The sequence below is a fragment of the Phycodurus eques genome, chromosome 3, assembly GCF_024500275.1.
Source record: "Phycodurus eques isolate BA_2022a chromosome 3, UOR_Pequ_1.1, whole genome shotgun sequence".
Classification (NCBI taxonomy): domain Eukaryota; kingdom Metazoa; phylum Chordata; class Actinopteri; order Syngnathiformes; family Syngnathidae; genus Phycodurus; species Phycodurus eques.
In genome coordinates this window covers 26,034,591-26,055,697 of record NC_084527.1, presented here as the reverse complement: position 1 = coordinate 26,055,697, position 21,107 = coordinate 26,034,591, and the positions used below count along the sequence as shown (strand labels likewise).

General features: G+C 41.5%; 1 protein-coding gene across 3 annotated transcripts in view; it reads left to right on the top strand.

Moving 5' to 3' along the window:
* cux2b (cut-like homeobox 2b) overlaps positions 1-21,107 on the top strand; it is a 116,886-nt gene that overhangs the window by 62,687 nt on the left and 33,092 nt on the right. For all 3 annotated transcript variants that reach the window (XM_061672885.1, XM_061672884.1, XM_061672883.1), the window contains exon 4: positions 12,941-13,019. In XM_061672885.1, the coding sequence (XP_061528869.1) occupies positions 12,941-13,019 (79 nt within the window). The remainder of the gene's footprint in view (positions 1-12,940; positions 13,020-21,107) is intronic.

Sequence of the window (21,107 nt, the reverse complement as noted above, 5' to 3'; positions counted from 1 at the left end):
GGTTAGAACGTCTGCCTCACAGTTCTGAGGACCAGGGTTCAATCCCTGGCCCCGCCTGTGTGGAGTTTGCATGTTCTCCCCGTGCCTGCGTGGCTTTTCTACGGGCACTCCGGTTTTCTCCCACATCCCAAAAACATGCATGGTAGGTTCATTGAAGACTCTAAATTGCCCGAAAGTGTGAATGTGAGTGCGAACGGTTGTTTGTATGTGCTCTGCAATTGGCTGGGAACCAGTCCAGTCCTCCTGCCCGATGATAGCTGGGATAGGCTCCAGCATGCCTGCGACCCTATTGAGGAGAAGCGGCTCAGAAAATGGATGGATGGATGGATAAATGACCCATAGGTGTGAATGTGAGTGTGAATAGTCGTTTATTGAAAGGTGCGCTGTGGTTGGATGGCGACTAGTCCAGAGTTTGCTGTGCCACTCACCCGTCTGCTGAGAACGGCTTCTGCTCACCCGTGACCCTAGTGAAGACAAGCGTTATTGAAAATGGATGGATGGTAAAATGCAACTTTTTTTCAATGACTCACTGAACATTCAGTAACTCATTCTGCTCATTCAAAATATGAAATACACTGAAAGGAAGCAAGAATGCTAGGGTTTCAGGGTTGTCCACATTGAGATGGGGATCAAACTGGGAACATTCTAATTAAAAGAGAGAAGACGAAGACATAATGTATTTTTGTCCACAAATTATGTGGGTTGAATTGGATACAGACATTCAGAGATGATCTATCTCGCTCACCTGGTCTTATAAAAGTCGCTGAGGTCCCATTTCGCTGGCATTCTGATCTGTCATTGACAGCAACCTCTTGCGAGTCTGATTGGGAGTGATATCTTTCTGTGAAATATGCATGACATCAAAAAGCCTTAAAGGTTATTACAAATTAATAATGAGTAGTGGGCTAAGAGCAGTAAAAAATAGCCTTCCCTTCGTGCTGTGTTTAAATGTTTAATTTAACATGCTCCAGTATAAATATGGACTGCCTCCCAGTAATATGCCAGGCCCCAAAGCCTAACTAGACTATCAGCTGTCTGGAACTATCCAAACTGAGCCCACCAAGCTCACACATTAAGATCGGCATTTCGATTCATGCAGAAATGAATGATCATCCGGAGCCATCAGCTGCTATCTTGAAAAGAGACAGCGTTTCGGTCTTTGTCTCTCTAACAACATACAAAATCATAAAAAAGCATGAAAGAAGCTGTTTTAACTCACATCAAGCACAAAGTCTCTGTAGACACCAAAACACTAAAAAGCTCTTTCTGAGCATTTTTCTCATACAAGTTAAATCATTGGCCCTGAACGCCGCGCTTGGTAATATCTGAGGACACAGTACAAAATTGCCTTATTCATGTTTGCAATGTAAGATGTCTGTTCTCCGTGGAGCCCATGACTGTTGCAGCCGAGTCTGAAGTGAATTTGTCGGACGACTACCTGGGAAACAGCAACAGTCATTAATTATGTAAAACTCTCCTCACAGTTGGAGCAGGCAGAGCTGCATACGACTGTGGCGCCCGCTCTTATTAGACTCAATGTACTCTACAACGAACCCCCACTGCCTGGAGGCGTGGTGGGATTATCAGCCTACCGCCATGAGCCCCCCACACCGGTCCCCCTTCAAACAGAAAGACACAGACACACTGAACAGTATACACATGCACTCTTAATGTAATGTTTTGTAATTGTATTGAGTCTTCCACAATGCATGCTTATTTTACTGAGGGGGAGAATAACAGGAATATCTGCTGTCTCTCCTCCCTGGTTAACTCATCATTCACTCGCCTCCTTTGCAGGTCTTTTTTTCCTTTCTTTCTCCTTGGCAATTGTTTCCGGCTCTCCTGCTCCACAATGAATGAAAATCGGCAAATCTGACAGGACAAATGATATGCTGTGTTTGTCAGTGGAGCCACACAAGGAATGTTTGTCATTGTTGATGCCACTGTAGATGTTTTAGTCTACGATGTACGATATAAAATGAGGCTTAAGTGAGTGTGCTGCAGTCAACAAGAACATATTTATCAAGCAAATTATTACCCTCATTACTGTTGCCTCTTGTCTCAGCAATTGTTTGGCAGACACATCGTCTCCACAGTCTTCAGTTCTTAGCCGTGTTCTAGTTGCGGTTAAAGAATCGTTCATCGGTGCTGCGCTGTTCTGTTCCACATATGCGTCTTAGGAATGATGTTCCTCCTCGCAGAAACAAAGGCAGCACTGACACCTGTAATTAATTAGGCTATTATGCATTCCACAATGATAATTGCCTCACTGGAAAGTCACCAGCCTTGTAAGCGCAAGCACAAGGAAAGGAGGGTGGAGAGCGCTATCCATCATCTTCTTCCCTACTCATGTCATGCTGTCTCACCTTGACTGGTATGAGGAAGAGCTGGTGAAGCAGTGTCAACATGTGTCTGTGGGTGAGATATGGATCTGTGCTGGCCAGGCTCCGACCACTCCAGAGGGCTTTGACTCACACTGCACAGTTACCCATGACACCCCATCTGTTGTAGGTTTGTTCACTTGGGTTGTACGGGACACTTTTTTATAATTAGCTCTTACCTACACGTCTCCTTTTAATGCCTTTCCCAGCAATGAAATATACTGCAGGTGTTCTCATTACTATACTTTTCACTGCACTCTCTTTCAGCTCATCAGCTCGTGCCTTTATCTCAGTCTCAGCCCGCCCCGTTCCTTCTCATCCTGCCATGAGAGATATGAAAGACGCACTTTCCTCGAGGTATAGGTCATTTGCTGCATCAAACAAGCCTGCACTCAAAGGATATGACAACCTTTGTCTTTTGAACTACAAAGACATTCAGAAAAATTTGTTTTACTCCCTCCATTTGTCACTTCTCAGCTGTTGACTTTACTGTGACTTTGGTTCCTTTTAGTTTTTGTTGCAAGAGTATTATAGCATTTCTTTTGCCTCTTTATTTGAAAGGTGTACCCAGAAACCTCTCTTGCCTGATGGAGATACAAATGCTGCACAACTCTCAAGAGCAAATGTGATCCAATTATGCTCCAATCAATATAGAGGAAGCTGCAATATATCAGTGAAGGAAAAATGAAATACAAAAAAACCTTTCTCTCATATTTCCATGATAAACGCAACAAAAGCGAAACGGTCATTTCTTCAAGAAAAATAAGCTTTAGCTCAGTATTAAACATTTATTTAACACAATTGTAGGAAATCATCGAATACATAGTCAAATAGCAATTTAATAATTGCTTAGTTCCCTTCATTTGTGCAGTGTTTACAACCGAACCAGATATGAAGCTGACTAGTGAAATTGGATTACTGAGATTAAGGACCTGTATTCTTTGCTGTCTGAAAACTGAAAAGAATCCTGAAGAAGCATTTACATGGGACTTCCATGGATTAAGTAGTATTTTCACCCTTAACATGTCATGGCGTGTATCTCATGTTTGCTAATTGCAACATTCCTTGCTTCTCGATCCTTCGACCACGACCTGGTAGTTGTTCTCACACAACCATATTAAAGAGGATCTTGATTATCTTAAATGCACATCGAGAAGTGAGGATCGATCATCAATGAGCCTCCACGGACGAGCTCTCATTGAGCAACGACTGACGTATCCTTTGCAGAAGTCTTTTAGCTCCTTGACAGTGATGTATAAAAATAGGCACGTAACAGCTGGATCGTAAACAGAGCAGGATTTAAAATATTTAACACTGAAAAAAACTGTCTGGACTGGTATTGTAGTGGTACATGTTGCAATCTTTCACGCAGACGGTGCGGGTTTGATTCCTGGTCAGTGCACCAATTCCCAGCCACTGCCGGTTCCAAGGCCTGGATAAAAATGGGTGTGTTGCATCAGGAAGGGCATCTTGCTTAAAAACTGTACCCAACAAAACATGGGAGTGACTCGCTGTGGCGACCCCTGAAAAGCTGAAAGTCGCTTCTGCACTTAATTACACTTTCTCATGGTTACTACACAATCAAAGTATGTAATAATTAGGATATGATTGGTCAAATGTATTTCCGCAATATGAAAATAAAGTTTTGATGGTTCTACAGCAGTATTTGCATTCCACATACATAACCAACATATTAAAATAGTAATAATAATAATACAGTGGGTACGGGAAGTATTCAGACCCCCTTAAAATTTTCACTCTTTGTTATATTGCAGCCATTTGCTAAAATCATTTAAGTTCATTTTCCCCCTCATTAATGTACACACAGCACCCCATATTGACAGAAAAAAAAACTGAATTGTTGAAAGTTTTGCAGATTTATTAAAAAAGAAAAACTGAAATATCACACAGCCATAAGTATTCAGACCCTTTGCTGTGACACTCATATATTTAACTCGGGTGCTGTCCGTTTGTTCTCATCATTCCTGAGATGGTTCTGCACCACCATTGGAGTCCAGCTGTGTTTGATTTGTACTGATTGGACTTGATTAGGAAAGCCACACACCTGTCTATATAAGACCTTCCAGCTCACAGTGCATGTCATAGCAAATGAGAATCATGAGCTCAAAGGAACTGCCTGAAGAGCTCAGAGACAGAATTGTGGCAAGACACAGATCTGGCCAAGGTTACAAAAAAAACTCTGCTCCACTTAAGGTTCCTAAGAGTACAGTGGCCTCCATAATCCTTAAATGGAAGACGTTTGGGACGACCAGAACTCTTCCTAGAGCTGGCCGTCCGGCCAAACTGAGCAATCGGGGGAGAAGAGCGTTGGTGAGAGAGGTAAAGAAGAACCCAAAGATCACTGTGGCTGAGCTGCAGAGATGCAGTCAGGAGATGGGAGAAAGTTCTAGAAAGTCAAACATCACTGCTGCTGACTGCCACCAGTTGGGGCTTTATGGCAGAGTGGCCCGACAGAAGTCTCTCCTCAGTGCAAGACACATGAAAGCCCGCATGACCAGATTCTCTGGTCTAATGAGACCAAGATACTGCTCATCACATGTCCAATACAGTCCCAACAGTGAAGCATGGTGGTGGCAGCATCATTTTTTTCAGCTGCAGGGACAGGACGACTGTTTGCAATCAAAGGAAAGATGAATGCGGCCAAGTACAGGGATATCCTGGACGAAAACCTAATCCAGAGTGCTCAGGACTACAGACTGGCCAAAGGTTCACCTTCCAACAAGACAATGACCCAAAGCACACAGCTAAAATAACAAAGGAGTGGCTTTAGAACAACTCCGTGACTGTTCTTGAATGGCCCAGCCAGAGCCCTGACTTTAAACCCAATGGAGCATCTCTGGAGAGACCTGAAAATGGCTGTCCGCCAACGTTCACCATCCAACCTGACAGAATTGGAGAGGATCTGCAAGGAGGAATGACGGAGGATACCCAAATCCAGGTGTGAAAAATCATTCCCGAAAAGACTCATGGCTGTATTAGCTTAAAAGGGTGCTTCTGCTAAATACTGAGCAAAGAATTTGAATACTTATGGCTGGGTGATATTTCAGTTTTTCTTTTTTAATAAATCTGCAGAAATTTCAACAATTCTGTTTTTTCTGTCAATATGTGGTGATGTGTGTACATTGAGGAAAAAAAATGAATGTAAGTGATTTTAGCAAATGGCTGCAATTTAACAAAGTGAAACATTTAAGGGGGTCTAAATACTTTCCGTACCCACTGCATGTACTATATTTACAAGTCACTACAAATATGCGCTGAGTGAGGGGTTGGGTAAGCCTACTCACGATCGGCCCTGCATATGCAGAAATGTTAAGAGTAACAGACAGTGTTGATCATATTTGAATTTAATTTCACTTGAAGTACAAAGTGCACATGAGAGAGTAATATTTCAGCCACGGAGACAATTTATTTATATGTAACACATGTAAAGATGACGTGACGCCATCTTCAATTGATGTCTCCATGAAATGATGACATCGAGAGAAAACGTATCACTTCCACAAACATTTGTTCCTCCTCGCTGGTCTGTTGATCTCCTCAACTCCTCAATAGGCTTTCTGGTGGGAGGCGCTAATATGTAAACAGAGGAGTGAGGCTTGAAGACTGAGGAGGCTGCAAATAAATAAAATTAGATTTAGATGGTATCATTACACCATGTGTTTGCATTGGACTAGATGAGTATTCTTGTGCAAAGGAAGGGTGCTGTGGTCAGCTTTGTGTTTGTCTGAGAGGCCAGTTCTCTCGTGACTGAGTGGTAGTGACATCAGCCATTTGTGAGAGCAGGGCTTTGATTGACAGGCAGTGCTGATCTGAATTGGCGTGGTGACGAGATGTGTGTCAGTGAGCTGACTGCTCATCTCACTTTGCACCCAGAGATGGGCCCAGCCACCGCCATGTTTCTCTACTGCTGCTCTGAGATGCATGTCACCATGATTAAATCTCCCCTCAAACGCAGTCTGTGTATTGTGTGGGTGTGTATACTCCTAGGTTTAATTGTATGTGTGCGTGCGCATGCATACGTGCGCCGGGGCACATGGGTCTTTCATCATCTATACTACTGTATATTGCAGTAGTGTTTACCACTGGCCCTGTCCTCCACCCACATTACAGTCACTCCACACCAAGTCCTCTATCGCCTCTGAACCTACAGTCAAACAAACAAAAGCCAGTAGCGACAGCCGGCTTGTACAATACAGTACATTGAAAAGATGCATTTGCTTGTGAAGGACATTTTCGGCATCAAGTGTACAATATAACTGCAGGAGAGAATTTTGTTTTCCCATTTTATTTATTTCTCTGTTTGCCTTATAGTTGGTTGCATTATCACAATGAGTTTTGTGTGGGACTGATGATGCCAAAACATTTGTGAGTAAAATGCAATTATTCTTTGTGCGATTGTGTAGTTAAGGGTAGGGGCTAGGGTTAACTTAAAATCTAAGCCATTTTACCATGATGGAGCAATGACATTTGAAAATAATAGGTCCACGACCAATCTGTATTATTGTGCTTGGTGACATTCATGCTTTCTTTGAGTTCTTGTAACTTTAGAAAAAAATGACTACAAAGGGTTATATCATTTCTTAATAGGTTTTAATCTTTGTTAAAATATTATCCCAAACCACAATCAACACTGTGATATAAGTCCCCGGACATAGAAGAATGTTGATTGCTTGACACAATGTTGTCAGCAAGAAGCCATTCGTTCCATTCCAAGCAAATTTTTTAAAATTTGATATATATATTTTTACACATTGTTTCTGCATGATAAAGCTCATATCGGGCCTCTGATATCAACATGCAAGAGCAAAGATCCATGTGATTCTCTCGCTAAGATGTTTTGACATGGGGTAGTAGTGGACTTCACACACTTTTTGTCTTATAAGCATGGAGTGCGATGGGGATTGTTGTGACATCCTCTCAGCCTGAGGGCTGGACCAGCGCTCTGTAAGCTCCACAGTAGGATGGACTCTCTATGATTGTGCACTGACCTTTGCATCATGGGGAAAGATGACAGGTAATTTAGAGACCTCAGGGAATGTGGAACTATGCATTTGCTTTCCCCATTCCATCCGCAACCCCAACCACAGTCACCTTGAGATGTACAGTATGTCTGTGTACACACGGCACAGGCATGAGTGTGTAGACGCATGCAGCAAATGAACAGCTAAATACCTAATCTTTAAATTGTGGCTGAAAATGCTACAGGCCTACATATGCGTGTTTGCAAATACATGATAGGGAAGGGTTGGCCTTGACAACCCCCCTGTCATAGTCACACAATAATCACATGCAATATCACAACCCCGCCTCACACAAGAAAATCACTGGGGTGGCAAACTGGTAAGCAGGAGGGGGAAGATTTAAAGTGATAATTGCATAATCATCGGTTGTGATAATTGTAACTGATGACTGCATAATTACTTGTGCTCTTTCCGTAATCTTCTTTTAGAATACAGACATTCATGAAGCTCCCTCTAAATACGGATCCTTCCACTTTGTCTGCTCAATACATGCTAGTTTGTTCGCAGACATGCACGTCGAGACGGATTAACGCATGGAGACTCATTTGAGTGTGGTATTCTCAAAGGTTCATGCTAAGTATTTCCGAGCAGTCGTGTCCCAGAGGCTGCAACACTGCCCACTTGGTAGCTGTGTGAAGAGTTATGGGGGAGTGCTAACAGGTTTCCTTTGGCTCGCTCTCTTGCTGGCCAAGCCAATTCCCTTGGTGACCGTATTTTTTATCACAAAACGCGTAGAAAACAGAATGCGCGCTGAGCCTCAACCAATGCCAGAGCTGTATCGTGTAGCCAGAATGGCAGCCGAGCTTTGGCAGCTGAGTTTTGCCAACCTCGGAGGTCCTCGAGCCGTGCCTCTTTTTAGAACAACCATATGTGCTTTTATCTGCCAGTGTGAGACTTCTGGCTTTGGGAATCCCATGTGCTTGGCAGCCGCTGGATTATCGCGGAGATGACGGTGACTCCCTGATCACCCCATTTTATGCACCACCTCTTGGGGTGCTTTGGTGAGAGCAAGGGTGAGGTATCCATATGCATAGCGGGTGCTGATGTGTGATGCACCAGGCCTGCGTGTGATTGATGTCTGCTTTCATCTCAAGGCAGGTTAATGGTGTGATTACTGGAGTAATCTCTGTGTTCTCTTATTAAAGGATGATGGAGGGCCTGGAGTCTAGTTGTTGACTTCCCATGATCTTAGGCTCTTTTTTTTTTTTTTAATGCATTTGGGAATCACAGTGTCATGTATGATGTTCATTCTTCAGAAGGCCATCAAGCAACCTTGTCCCTGACCTGTGGATGATGGGCGATGGGTTTAGTCACCCTTGTAAGAGGGGCTGTGTTCCCTAGGTGTCAAGCTGTCAAAATGTATCTGAAACATTCACAAATGTAAAGTGTGAACCATTGTTGGCTTAAATGTTACTTTATTTGTGATGGCATAAAGCATAGAGGAGCCAACTACAGGTTGGGAACTCTTCCACAAATTGCACCACCCAGATTTTGATACATACATTTGAAAATCTGTATTGATTATTTAGCGTAAATCTTTGAGAAATAACAACGATCAGTATAAACCCAAATAATTACCGTCTGGGGATGCGATTTCGAATCATATTAAAAATAAAAATGGAAAAGGGACGGACCAAGACAATCTATAACGTGGCTCAGTAGTGTGTATGGTCTCCAGGTCAATCTGTCGTGCTCCGGGAGTGCTCCTCCTGATTCTCCAAGCATAATTGAGTATATCTGAGAACTTTCTGCGGGCTCCAGATACCTCATCAAGCTACTACTAGTGACATTGGCAAAAAATGCAAACCTAGCCAGGTACGAACAAAATCATCATCAACAAATTATTTGTTAAGCTTGTTGCTTTTCCTTTTTACTTGGTGTCTGTCTCCATTTGCACAACCAATTCATTCCTAACTTGTTAGTTTGAGATCCACAACTGACGAGTTGCTGTTGCTGTGCTGATTATGTGCCCCTTTTATGTTTTTTTTTGAACAGTGTATATTTCTCTCATACAAAACACCTCACAATTTTTCTTAATGTGTGGAGCACCCTGCCACATCACCATCCTTTTCTGGAAGGGGGAGATTTAAATTGAGGTAAAGCCTAGTGAAACAACAACACAACTGTTGCCGCGAGTTGGCTGAGAGCTACAGACTCTTGCATCTGTATTGATCGGGTGCCAGTTTCCATGAACTCCTCTGAGCTGCTCCTAGTGGTAGTGATGGGGCAGAGGGGGTTGCTTGATCTTTATATTTCTTTTAAACATGATGTTGTCGTTATGCCTCCCCACGGAAGACAGCAACCATTTCCAGTAAATTAAAGCCTCGCCATGCCTGGGTTTTTTCCACACACCTTATTTATGACCCCACTAAACAGTCCCAATACACCATCATCACCAACGTTACAACCACCACATCCTCGTAAGTGTCTTCGGCTATTGTGAAATTATTATTTTAAAAATGTAGTCCTACCAGTGAGGTGTGGACTGCCTGTAATCAACAGTCAGAAATTGCAAATACTATATAGAAACTTTTAATTTGAGGTGTTGAGATGCAACTTCTGCTCTTCTTTCGACTTACAAACAGTTCAGAGGTCTAAGGAGGAGCTCGACTAAGAGTAACCCACATATTCACTAGTGCAGGTGCTCTTTCCACAGAGCCAGGTGGCAGCCAATTCACTTTCTTTGTCCCTCCTAATGAATTGTTAATTGGTTTGCATCACCCACCGAGCTGAAGATAGCAGGTGCTGCTCGTGACGATGGCCACTGTCACTCGTGAGCAGTCTTGTTCAGGCTTTGGACGACAATAATCAGGCCACATGTCACCTCGCATGGTGTACCTTGGCAGAAGAAATGCTGATAACGCAGTAGCTTCTGTGATGATTAACACAGTTCATTTAAAAAAAACAAAAAAAATAAACTTTTTTTTTTTTTCAATAGTAAATGATGGAAATAGAAATATATAGAAATGATCCCCATTCATGGTGTGAGTTACAGTCCATTAATAACATTTTCTAAAAATAGTTTTACTCCTCCCACAAACCTTTAAAATATTTAAACTTACTAAACCACACTTAAACCCATTGAAACACACTTTTAAAACACTGTAAATGTATTTGAATACACAAAATCTAATTTGAAGCATAAAATGTATAGAAAATACGTATTGCAGTGTCTGTGTACACATTAGGCCCTTTCTTGGGCCATGGGAATAAATAGTTTTTCTGAATCTGAATACATGAATGTGCCTGTAATCGTTGTGTGTGCCTGTCTTGGACTATCACTCGCAGTTGTCTAAAGATGCAAAGCTTGTTTACTTCAAGCTGTTTATTTGTCATTCCCAATTGACGTTTCCTATAAAATGGAGACATAAAAGAGAAATCAACATTATATATTTAAACAACAAAATGTTAGATGTCATCATGCTAATACGTGAAATGCCAGAGACATGGTAACATTGAATCGTGACACACATGGAGCAGCAACATATTCAAACAGGTGATAAAGCATCAGAATCAGTATCTTTCTGGCCAAGTATTTTAAAACATACAAGGAATTTGTCCTAACATTACTCACATATTAATATTCTCTCTGCTCTGTGGCAAAAACGACTGTTAATGGAGTTTAGTTGGAGATGTTCTCTACCTCTCCTTTTTCTTGCTCTTCTTCTTCTTCTATTACACTGCATATCTTCCAGTAGACCTCAGTGTTGCCTAGCATGTTTTGGCACTACGTGGCACTACACTGAAGAGTGCGCTACAAATTTTGACTTGCCTGCATACCGGACAAACCCAAACGATCGCGTAAAATCTGCAGTATAGCAGGGGTGAACCAAGAAAGGGGAACAGAGATGAGGCGGGGGTTTACTGTATAGAAAAGACTGCCTCTCTGTGTATGTAATAATAATGGGATGAAAAAAAAAAACTTTTTTAAATTAGCCTTAAAATACCTCTCCCATACCCTGTAATTATATTGAAGCTTATTTAAACACTTATTTTCCCAGTGTATCGATGAGGTGCTTAACGTCATTGTCATTGAAGCCTTCTCCACCTAACAACATAGCTAGTTTGACTGCTCTGCTTTACTGCCGAATGACAAATTTCCTCAGGAGAGAACGAACGCCTTTGTAGTTGTGGGCACATTCTGGCCACAACTTTTTTTTCAGTGGGCATTGGACATAAGTTTACTTTTTAAGAAGAAGAATCATCTTTTATTGTCATGAACATGCATGCATGCGCACAAAATTTGTTCTCTGCATTTAACTCATCACAGTGAACACATAGACATTAGTGGAACACACTGGAGCAGTGGGCAGCTGAAGCGCCCGGGGAGCATTTCTGGGTATCAGTGTCTTGCTCAAGGACACCACAGCCATGAGTCTGGGGGGTGTTGGCGGATGGTTCAGTCGGGGTCTTGAACCTAGGTCCCCCCACGGTGGCAGGCCACCTTTTGGATACTTTGAAGACACGTTGCTAATGTGTAATCACGCCAGTCCACCACTCCATTGCCTTGACGAGGTAGAGACATCCACGATATAGCGGGACAGCAATAGTTGAACCATGATAAGCGAGGGATTACTGTAATCCAAATAATTTCCAGGTCAACCTGTCGGCATCATAAAATCACAATGAACTGCACAGGCAATGTTTAACAATGTTTTTTTTGTTGGGTTTTTTTGCAGCAAAGTAACACTTTTAATGGTCATACAAATGTAAAAATACATTAACCAATATATAAAGGTTAAAATAATAAAACACCCTTAAAAAAACGTGTAAGCTCCAAAGAAGAGAGCACAATGCTAGGTAAGTCTCACCGAAAAGTAAAAAAAGAAGAACCACCGTAGAAAATAAATAAATAAAGCAATGTAAATTTAAGCAAAAAGGATACCGTTAGCAGCCAAATCCGTAGTGTGGTTCCCTTGGCTTCCGATGGTCAGACCCTGGAATGGGACTGAAATCATCCCTCCCACCGCTACTTTTACTCAACAACAATTCCACATTCTCCACCAATACATCCTGAAACAGTGTGAACATAGCTGGAAACTGAATGTGAGTCTGTTTACTCAATAAAGATCTCCTATTGAGTCTTATTTTGTAGGAAGGGTTCCAAAAAAGCCATAAAAAGACTCCTCCTATTTAAGTACACCAAGAGTTGATCCTTTGATGGTTGCCAAATTGAGGTCTCACGGGATTTGCTAACATCTTGCTTGACATGATACATACTGCCAGTTCCAGCTTTACTGGTATGATATATTTTTCCAGATCATTTTTGTCACATTTAGAACTGTACAACATTAGGGGCATTGAAGTGAAGAGGTTTCTTCCGCTGTATAAATAAGGTTTATCATGCCATAGATAGCAACTGCTCTGTAGAACATTGTTTTTCTCTTTGTGAAAGTATTTGAAGTCCATGCATGCTTGTTTATCATGCTCTGCGAATTTACACGTGCCTGGGTTATATCCACTTATACTTAATGGGTTTTTAAAAAAAATATTTTATATTTTTTTTTGTCCCTGCAGGTGGTCGCTCTGAACAAGCGGAGTAAAGAGGCTGAGTCTGCATTCCTTGGAATCTACAAACAGCTTATTGAGGCCCCAGGTGATTCTCCCACTAAGACTGTAGATGTTCATCTTCACAAACAGTAGTCCCACACTGAAATGGTTCACTTCAGCAAATATTTTTTTCTACGATCAAGATCAATTAATTCCCCATCTGTGGCGGGTTGTCCACTATGGTTACAGGCAGAGACATATAAAATCCTGTATATGGAAAAAAAATCAGCAAATCCCAAAATATTGCTCTTACCATTGAATGGTAAAATAGCACATTGATGTGAGATGCATAAAGCCCCACACCCTGTGGCTTCTCTCTATTTTTTAAAAGTCCGTGATCTGAGTGGTTTCCAAAACTCTGCATGAGGCCACTTCAAAACCCAGCCTTGGTCCTTGAGACTGGTTAACATGGCTGAGGAGCGACCACATCCTTGAGGAGCTTGGCTGTTGATTGTAGAGGGCCAATTAAAATCCCCACTGAAGTCTAGCTTCATGTGGAACGCGGGCCTTATGAGGCCAATTGGGGAAAAGCAAGACAGAGGCAAAGATGTAAAGAGGAAATACTTTTTTTAATTCTCAATTTCAATGCCCATCCATATGTACACAATTGCCGTGTTGCAGGAGACTGTGGCAAAACATGGCCCAATCTCATTCCAGATCAGAGAAACACTTGTGGCAGTTGTCGAGAAAGCTGTTCTCTAATTCAATGAATGGAAGATAAAAGTCTGTGACAGTGAACTAGCAACAGCAGCAGCTGACTTTTAAAGGTCTCCTTTTGCCTTCAAGTCCCCTACTTGATATTCTCTCTCTCTCTCTCTCTCTCTCTCTCTCTCAACTTGATAGTCACCATTTCCTTCACAAACGATCTCCTTGACGCTGTTTTTTTCCCATAATTTTTATCTCTTTGATTGCAAAAATCAAAGCCCCTGAATTTAACACAAGCATACTTTGCCAAGGAACATACTAAAATCACCAGTTTTAAACTGTTACTTTGAGCTAAAAGATTTTTAAAAAAAAATACCAAAAAAAAACAAAGAATGCCCACTGGCACCAACAGAAAAAAACTGAAGACTTGAGTGTTCACCAAAAACTACTCAGAGGTTTTATTTTTAAAGTTGATATTTCTTTAAAAGACACTGTAATGTGGACATTTTGAACATTAACACTGCACTTACATATAGGAAATTATTCAATTAAAATGTATCACACGTAAAAATTAACTACACATTGTACCAAAATGTTTGAAAACAACACAACTGAACTGAAGTTAACAGATGCACTGTACCGGATTATAAAAAAAAGTTACAAAAATAAACAAGTTTAATCCACTGTGATGTTGCACAGTTTAAACATTTATCCACACTTTGTACCCCACTTTGAGAATCACTGATATATAGACAACAAAAGTGAAAGAACAAATCAGCCACTATCCTATGGAATGCAGTACTTGTGTCTTCACAATGAGGCAGCACCAATCAGTCCAACTCCCTGGTACAGCACAGAGGGGGGTGACTGTGTGCCTAACTTTGATTTTAGGGAGGGACCCAGATGTACTGCATGAAAAATCTTATCAGTTAATTGCAAGTCTAATTATAAGCCTTTTGTTGTTCATGTTTTCGTTTTACACACAGATTGCACATATTCCTACAGTAAGTGATCATATTTATGTACAACATAAGACAACACAAATGTTTAGGCCTCATCACTTGCAGCATGTCAGGGTCGGGTGTGTTCGTGGTGTTGAGGCAAGGCAAAACGCGGAGGATCCAAGTGTAAGGAAGGGAGGCAAGGCAGGAATTACAAAAGAGAGTATTTATTTTCAAAAACAAAAAACGGGCAAACAAGGCGCACGGAAAAATCTACATCCTAAATTAACAACAGTCTCAGAAAACAAGGTTCTAAGTAACAGGAGGGGTAAACTCATGACATAAAACAACATGACAAGTGAAACATGACTTATAGCAACAGACAACCACATACAACATTGCCATTCGACGAACCAACAAAGACTGAAAGAAACCAAGGAACTAAATACAAATAAACTGACGAGACCGCGAGGAACATCTGGACAAGACACGAGTCGGTGGAGGGAGCTGATAGGGTGACAAAAGGTAGAGGGCTGACAAGAACAGGTGGAGAAAATAACCAAATGAGGACACAAGACATGAGCTACATGGGACACAGGAAAACATGAAACAAAACGTAATATAATCTAAACTAAAACACAGACCATGACAGCATATGAGATGAGATACCGTTATTTTTTATTTCAAGTCGGTGGACATGTTCGATACTGCCCATCCCTCTCAGGGACACAGGAAAGCCGAAGCCTTGCCCGGTTGATTTAGGTTAGAGCTGGGGAACGGCATGAAGTGACTGATCACTCATCAGTCACAGGGCACAAGATTTCAAGTCATACTTCTCAAAATGAGCAGCTACCCTGATTCAGCATGCCAATCACAGACCGATGTCTCATGGTAAAAGTTGTCATCCCACTAGATGGCCAATCAGACGCCAGAGACGTGTTTCTGCAGGGAGCGCATCCTGTTTTGGCACTGTGTGGCGTCGCCTACATTATTCTGTGCCCGTTTGTCACAATACATCTTGCTGCAAATATCCAAGGTCACAACTCGCATCTTACTTGAAAATGGATGGCTCTTAGGTTTACTGCAGGGCAGTCATTTGACTATGGCCTCTCTTCATTTCTCTCTGCATCTCAAAACAACAGAGCGGTCCTCCACTGTTGCCCCAACGCTGGACAGCTCGTGTATTTCTGATTTCTCGACTGAGTTAATTCTTTTTACCTGACATGCTCGTTAAACAGTGGCACGGTGGACGACGGGTTAGAGCGTCAGCCTCACAGTTCTGAGGACCCGGGTTCAATCCCCGGCCCCGCCTGTGTGGAGTTTGCATGTTCTCCCCGTGCCTGCGTGGGTTTTCTCCGGGCACTCCGGTTTCTTCCCACATCCCAAAAACATGCATTAATTGGAGACTCTAAATTGCCCGTAGGTGTGATTGTGAGTGTGAATGGTTGTTTGTGCCCTACAATTGGCTGGCAACCAGTTTGGGGTGTACCCCGCCTCCTGCCCGATGATAGCTGGGATAGGCTCCAGCACGCCCGCGACCCTAGTGAGGAGAAGCGGTTCAGAAAATGGATGGATGGATGGATGCTCGTTAACCTTAATACAGTTATTACTATTCATTGCTGGATGTTTTTTCCCCTTTCTTATTATTTCATTTGACAGTGTCTCTCCCCTAGAGGGTGTTTGCCCGTGTGCTCATTTATGTTCTGTTGGTCCAATCAGAGCAGGCCACAGTTAATGAGCAACATGGAGGTGGGGGACAACAACCGTTCAATATGTGGTCTGTTGTATGTGGCTATCATTAACATCTTGTCACATATCAGTTATCCACTTTGCAGCCCTCTTTGAATACCGATCCCATACATTTATTAGGTGCTAGTGTGATAATATGCTTTGCAAATAATGCTGCAGTTCAGTTACACCTTCAATGTCGCATTAAATGGAAAGCAGAAATCAACTCCTCTTGAAATCCAAACTTGTTGAAGGAAGTTATCGAGTGTTTTTTTTTTTTTTTTTTTGTTCTCTCCCTTCATCCCTTTCATGAGGCCCCTAAGATGAAATGTCAATCCACTGGAGTTTTTCATTAGTGTGCTATATTTTGATTTGCCTGTGACATCTTTCATGCTGTGCACACTAACCCAGTCTGAGGCTTGAAAGGGTCCTGTTAACAGTGTTTCCCAAACATTGTTTATATCACCTCCGCACTGTTTTGATCAGCCATGATAAACACGTTGTGATCACCCCGCGCTGGAAAAATTGTGGCAGCTTCTGCCAGAGTTCATCACTTTCCCAGAGATGCACCTAACTTTTCCCACGTCTTTTTCTACCTTTCCTTCTTGCTGTCTCATTCTTCTCTTCCCTCCTGGAATGTGTGTGTGAGTTGTTTGAACGTCAGCGTTTGTTGCCGCCTCTGTGAGATCAGCGAGGCCCTGTCGCCAGGGGCGTAGCCCAGAGACTGATGCTCCAGGTGTTTGCGCTTCCTCGCCTCCTCACTGCGCACACACACACCCATGCACGTGCGCACACACAGATGCACGCTCCTCCCTCAGGGTCCGGCCCACTCCTTCTCTCTTTTAGAAGAGAGCTGCTTTCATCTGAGCGGGGAGCTCATCAGACTTTGTGAAGATTCTGTTCTGAATACACCCCACTAAGTGTGTAAATGTGTATTTGTGTGTGCGCACGACCGCAAGTTGAAAATGTTATGGCAACAGTGCTTGCTAGTGGTGACGAATGGAATTATGGAGCAGAGCAAGAGCAGAATTTTTTTTTACGGGTGTTTAGTTGGTCCTAAGCAGAATTTGATTTGGGGCTCGCCCCCCACCATGTTTCTATGTTTAATGTGCTGAAGAAATCGTCATGCTTTTTGGGGGCCCCAAGTGACCAGGGGACCCCACGCAGCCAATTAGTTTGCTTATACCTGGGGGTCATCTCTGTTACGTTACATTGCGTTGCGTGCCGTTTTCTGTTATACTAGGGCTGTAAATATCTTGCATATTCACAGTGAAAGCTCCCTCCAGCTATGAAATTATCAAATCAGAAAGCACTGACCTCAGCAGCTGAGAGCCATTCAAATGCATTAAGAGCGGTTGTCCTTCTTCAACCCCCAACAAACATAAACAGGCACACGCAGAGAGGCCTGCGAGGCACAGCAAGCTGGCTTTATTGTAATTGTGCAGCTGAGTACCTACAGTCAGGGTAAGAGGAGTGGAGGAGGAGGAATACTGTAAATGTTTGTGGCAGTCTTTTTGAAAATAAGGGCATATAAAAGCTGATAGGGAAGGAAAGCTCTATGGGTGGGACGTGATTATGCACAAGTGATTAATAAGCACACTAATAAACAAAGGCCCAGGAGATGTTTGAGGTGCTTAATAATGCATTATGTTCATAAAAGAGCTGGGCCTCTCCAACTGATCCCTGTGGAGTAGGACACCCCAGAGGGACCAGAAGAGAGAAGTGTGTGCAGGAATGCCGGTTTGTGTGCACGTAAATTCCAAAATATGAAGACAAAATAATTAGATGATCCTAATTCCTTATGACTTCACTGCATGCCACATAAATAACAATGAACGGCATAGTTTGTATAGTTTTTCCGTCAAGTTTAGTTTGTGTCATAACTTATTTCTTAAGGCTACTGTGTGTTTGTTGTAAGATTTTCAATAGCTCTAGACTGTATTGATGTCATTCCCTCTCTGTGCTTCTGTACACTCTCTGGAAGAAGATGACACTTCTCTTTCAATGCACAAAAGCTGTTGCTTTTCCTCTGTTTTTCACACTTATTTTAGTATACCCAATCTTTGATTCGCATCGTTTTTCCATGTCATGCACATTGGCTTCAAAATGCACTACAGAAACAAAAGTACTCTTTGTGAATATGCTGTGTTGTGTACTCTATTTCCAATCAAAATAAATAATTGACTCGTAGCAGAAAGAATGCGGCAATTATCGTAAATGCTTAACATCAATTTGCATTTGTGAAGGTGAAAATTGAGCTCCAAAATTGTGTCAGCCTACTTTTGGTCTTTGACAGCACTATTACAGCACTGTTACTGTTTGTTGCAGCAGCAGGAGCAGAACATGTTTATGGACCTTGAAGTCCACACCGAGAGGAAAAAACAACAACACTGTTTTGAATGAAAAGGAAAAAACCCTTGAGCACAGCCTTGTAAATTAATTTGTTCGTGTTGTATGATGGGAACACAGCTGGCCTCATTAACATGTGCACAACAAATAATTATAGCCCCCCCCTCTTCAGCCAGCCACTGCTTGGCTAATGGGCTTGCTGGGTTAATTATGTCAGAGTGTAATTACATAGGGCCCAGAGAGACATAAGGGTGCACCCTACTGTGCCCACGCCACCTAATGATGGTATATCGCTGACACGGCATAAACGGACCGGCCGACACACCTGCTTGTCTTATAGCGCAAGACCTTAGCCCTTCTGCCCCTCCCTTACCCACCTCGACCCATACAGATCCTCTACCTCTGCACCATCCTCTTCTGAGCCACCCACAGGCTACTGAACTGTCCAGCCTCTGACTGACTTTGTTTCTGCACCCCGATGCTCCGAACGCCTTTTTCTTTGACGTGCAATAGCCCAGAAAGAGCATCTCGGTGACCAAGGGGAAGCAGCTACTACGTCATGGCAGCCTCATTACTGCGCAGCCTAAATGATGAAACTCAGTATCAATGCAGCTGCAATTGTGCAAAAACATAATTAAAAGTGTGAGTAGTCTTGAAGCACTACAGAGAGACTACATTTCCAGACACACACTACTTTAACCTCTTTTGCAATAATTTACGTTCATAGATTTTACAGTCATAAGGACAGCGTAAGCTTCAGTGTAAGTTCGTCAAGATCAAAACACGATTTAGGCTTAAATGTTTTCTGTTGCTTTTCGTTTGTCAGGTTATTGTCTACATTTTGTAGTTTACACATTGCAGTTTCTGAAATTATCATGCAAACCTGGCTCCGCACCCTCACTCAGTAAATGAGATATTGAAATTGGTGTCCATGAATACAAAAAAAATCATTTTGAAAAATATTTTTCATTGAAGTTAATTAATGAGTAAACGCATTAGGCACTTAGGTAAATGAAATTCATATAATGTATGTATGCTGCTATAATACATTTCAAGTATAGTGTATGTATGCTGGCACAATATGTTTCAATTAATAATCAGGAATTTCTAACATGATTTTTGCTTTTAACAAATAATAGCATAAACGTTGGAGGTGGCACATGTACACAGTCTGGCCCTCGGGCGTTATGGATAAAAAATGTATAACTCCCGCAGTCATCAAAGTTCTCCATCCCTGATTTAAGTGTGTAAAATTATATTTGTCACGGAAGTCTGAGGAGGCATAACAACCAAATGATGTGCCTGGTTTTTGAAAAACATGGTTGTCCATACTTTATATGATGCAATCAAATTAGTAAACTATTTATAAAAGTACCTGCCATTATAATATAGCTACCTACATGTATTGGAGATAACCTTTTCCCAACTTTCAATCCATTCTTTTTGTTTTGTTTTTTAACAGCTTTTTATTGTTAATGCAGATATCAAAATGAGGTGGCATAGCGGCGAAGAATTAAAACGCAAGGAACACAATTCATAGGTTGTAAAGAGAATATGAAATGAGTGCAAACAGTGAAATAATAAATGACTTGGTTTCCGTAGAATAAGGCTCGCAACCTTGAATACTCAGAGCCATTTGGGCACAAAACAAAACAAAAAAGGTTTTTGGCATCTGAATTGAGGATAATGCTTCATGTTGTTTTTTTTTTCCTTGTATGTATAAATAACAAAAACTAAATTTTCTCTGAAAGTAAGCTTCAACCAAGTGTCTTTTTTCAATGTCTATTTGAGTTGTCCTCATATTTATGAAATTAAAGCTAAGTTATCCACCTGCAACAAACAAAAAAATACAAACCAAAATTGCTCTCTGCTTCTGTGTACACACGATTGTAAGGTGTCATCTGTGAGCCTACTGTATGTGAGCAATGTTTGTTTTTAATATAGTTCATGTAGCACATTAGCATTTAGCGGTCTGTTTTATTAAGAAACTTTTCTTAGATTTATCCATGGTTTACCTCCCGGAAGTCAAAGAGATCAATAAATCTTGGCGGCACATGATGGTGGTTGTGACACATATTTTGAGTGACAAAAACATAAATTAAAATGTTTTATTTTAATGGTACAAAAGCACCATAATCTTTACATTTAGTCATATTTGAAAAATGTGTTTTTTCTTTCTTTTTAAAAGATTGAGTACTCGTTTTGCAAAGACAGAGAACAGCAGAAGGATGAATGAGCCATGGGTTGCCTACCCTTGCTTTAGAATGTAGAATATTATATACAGTATATTTGTATGTAATATATACCCTGGACTATACTGTAAGATAATTTTCAAAAGTGATATGAAATGATAGGCTGGATAGATTTGTCTGTAAATATTTTACAATCCTCAAATCCGAAATGGACTACTTTTCTAAGGGTTGACTGAATAACAATAAAAAAAAAATTAAAAAATATAATAAGAGAACCAT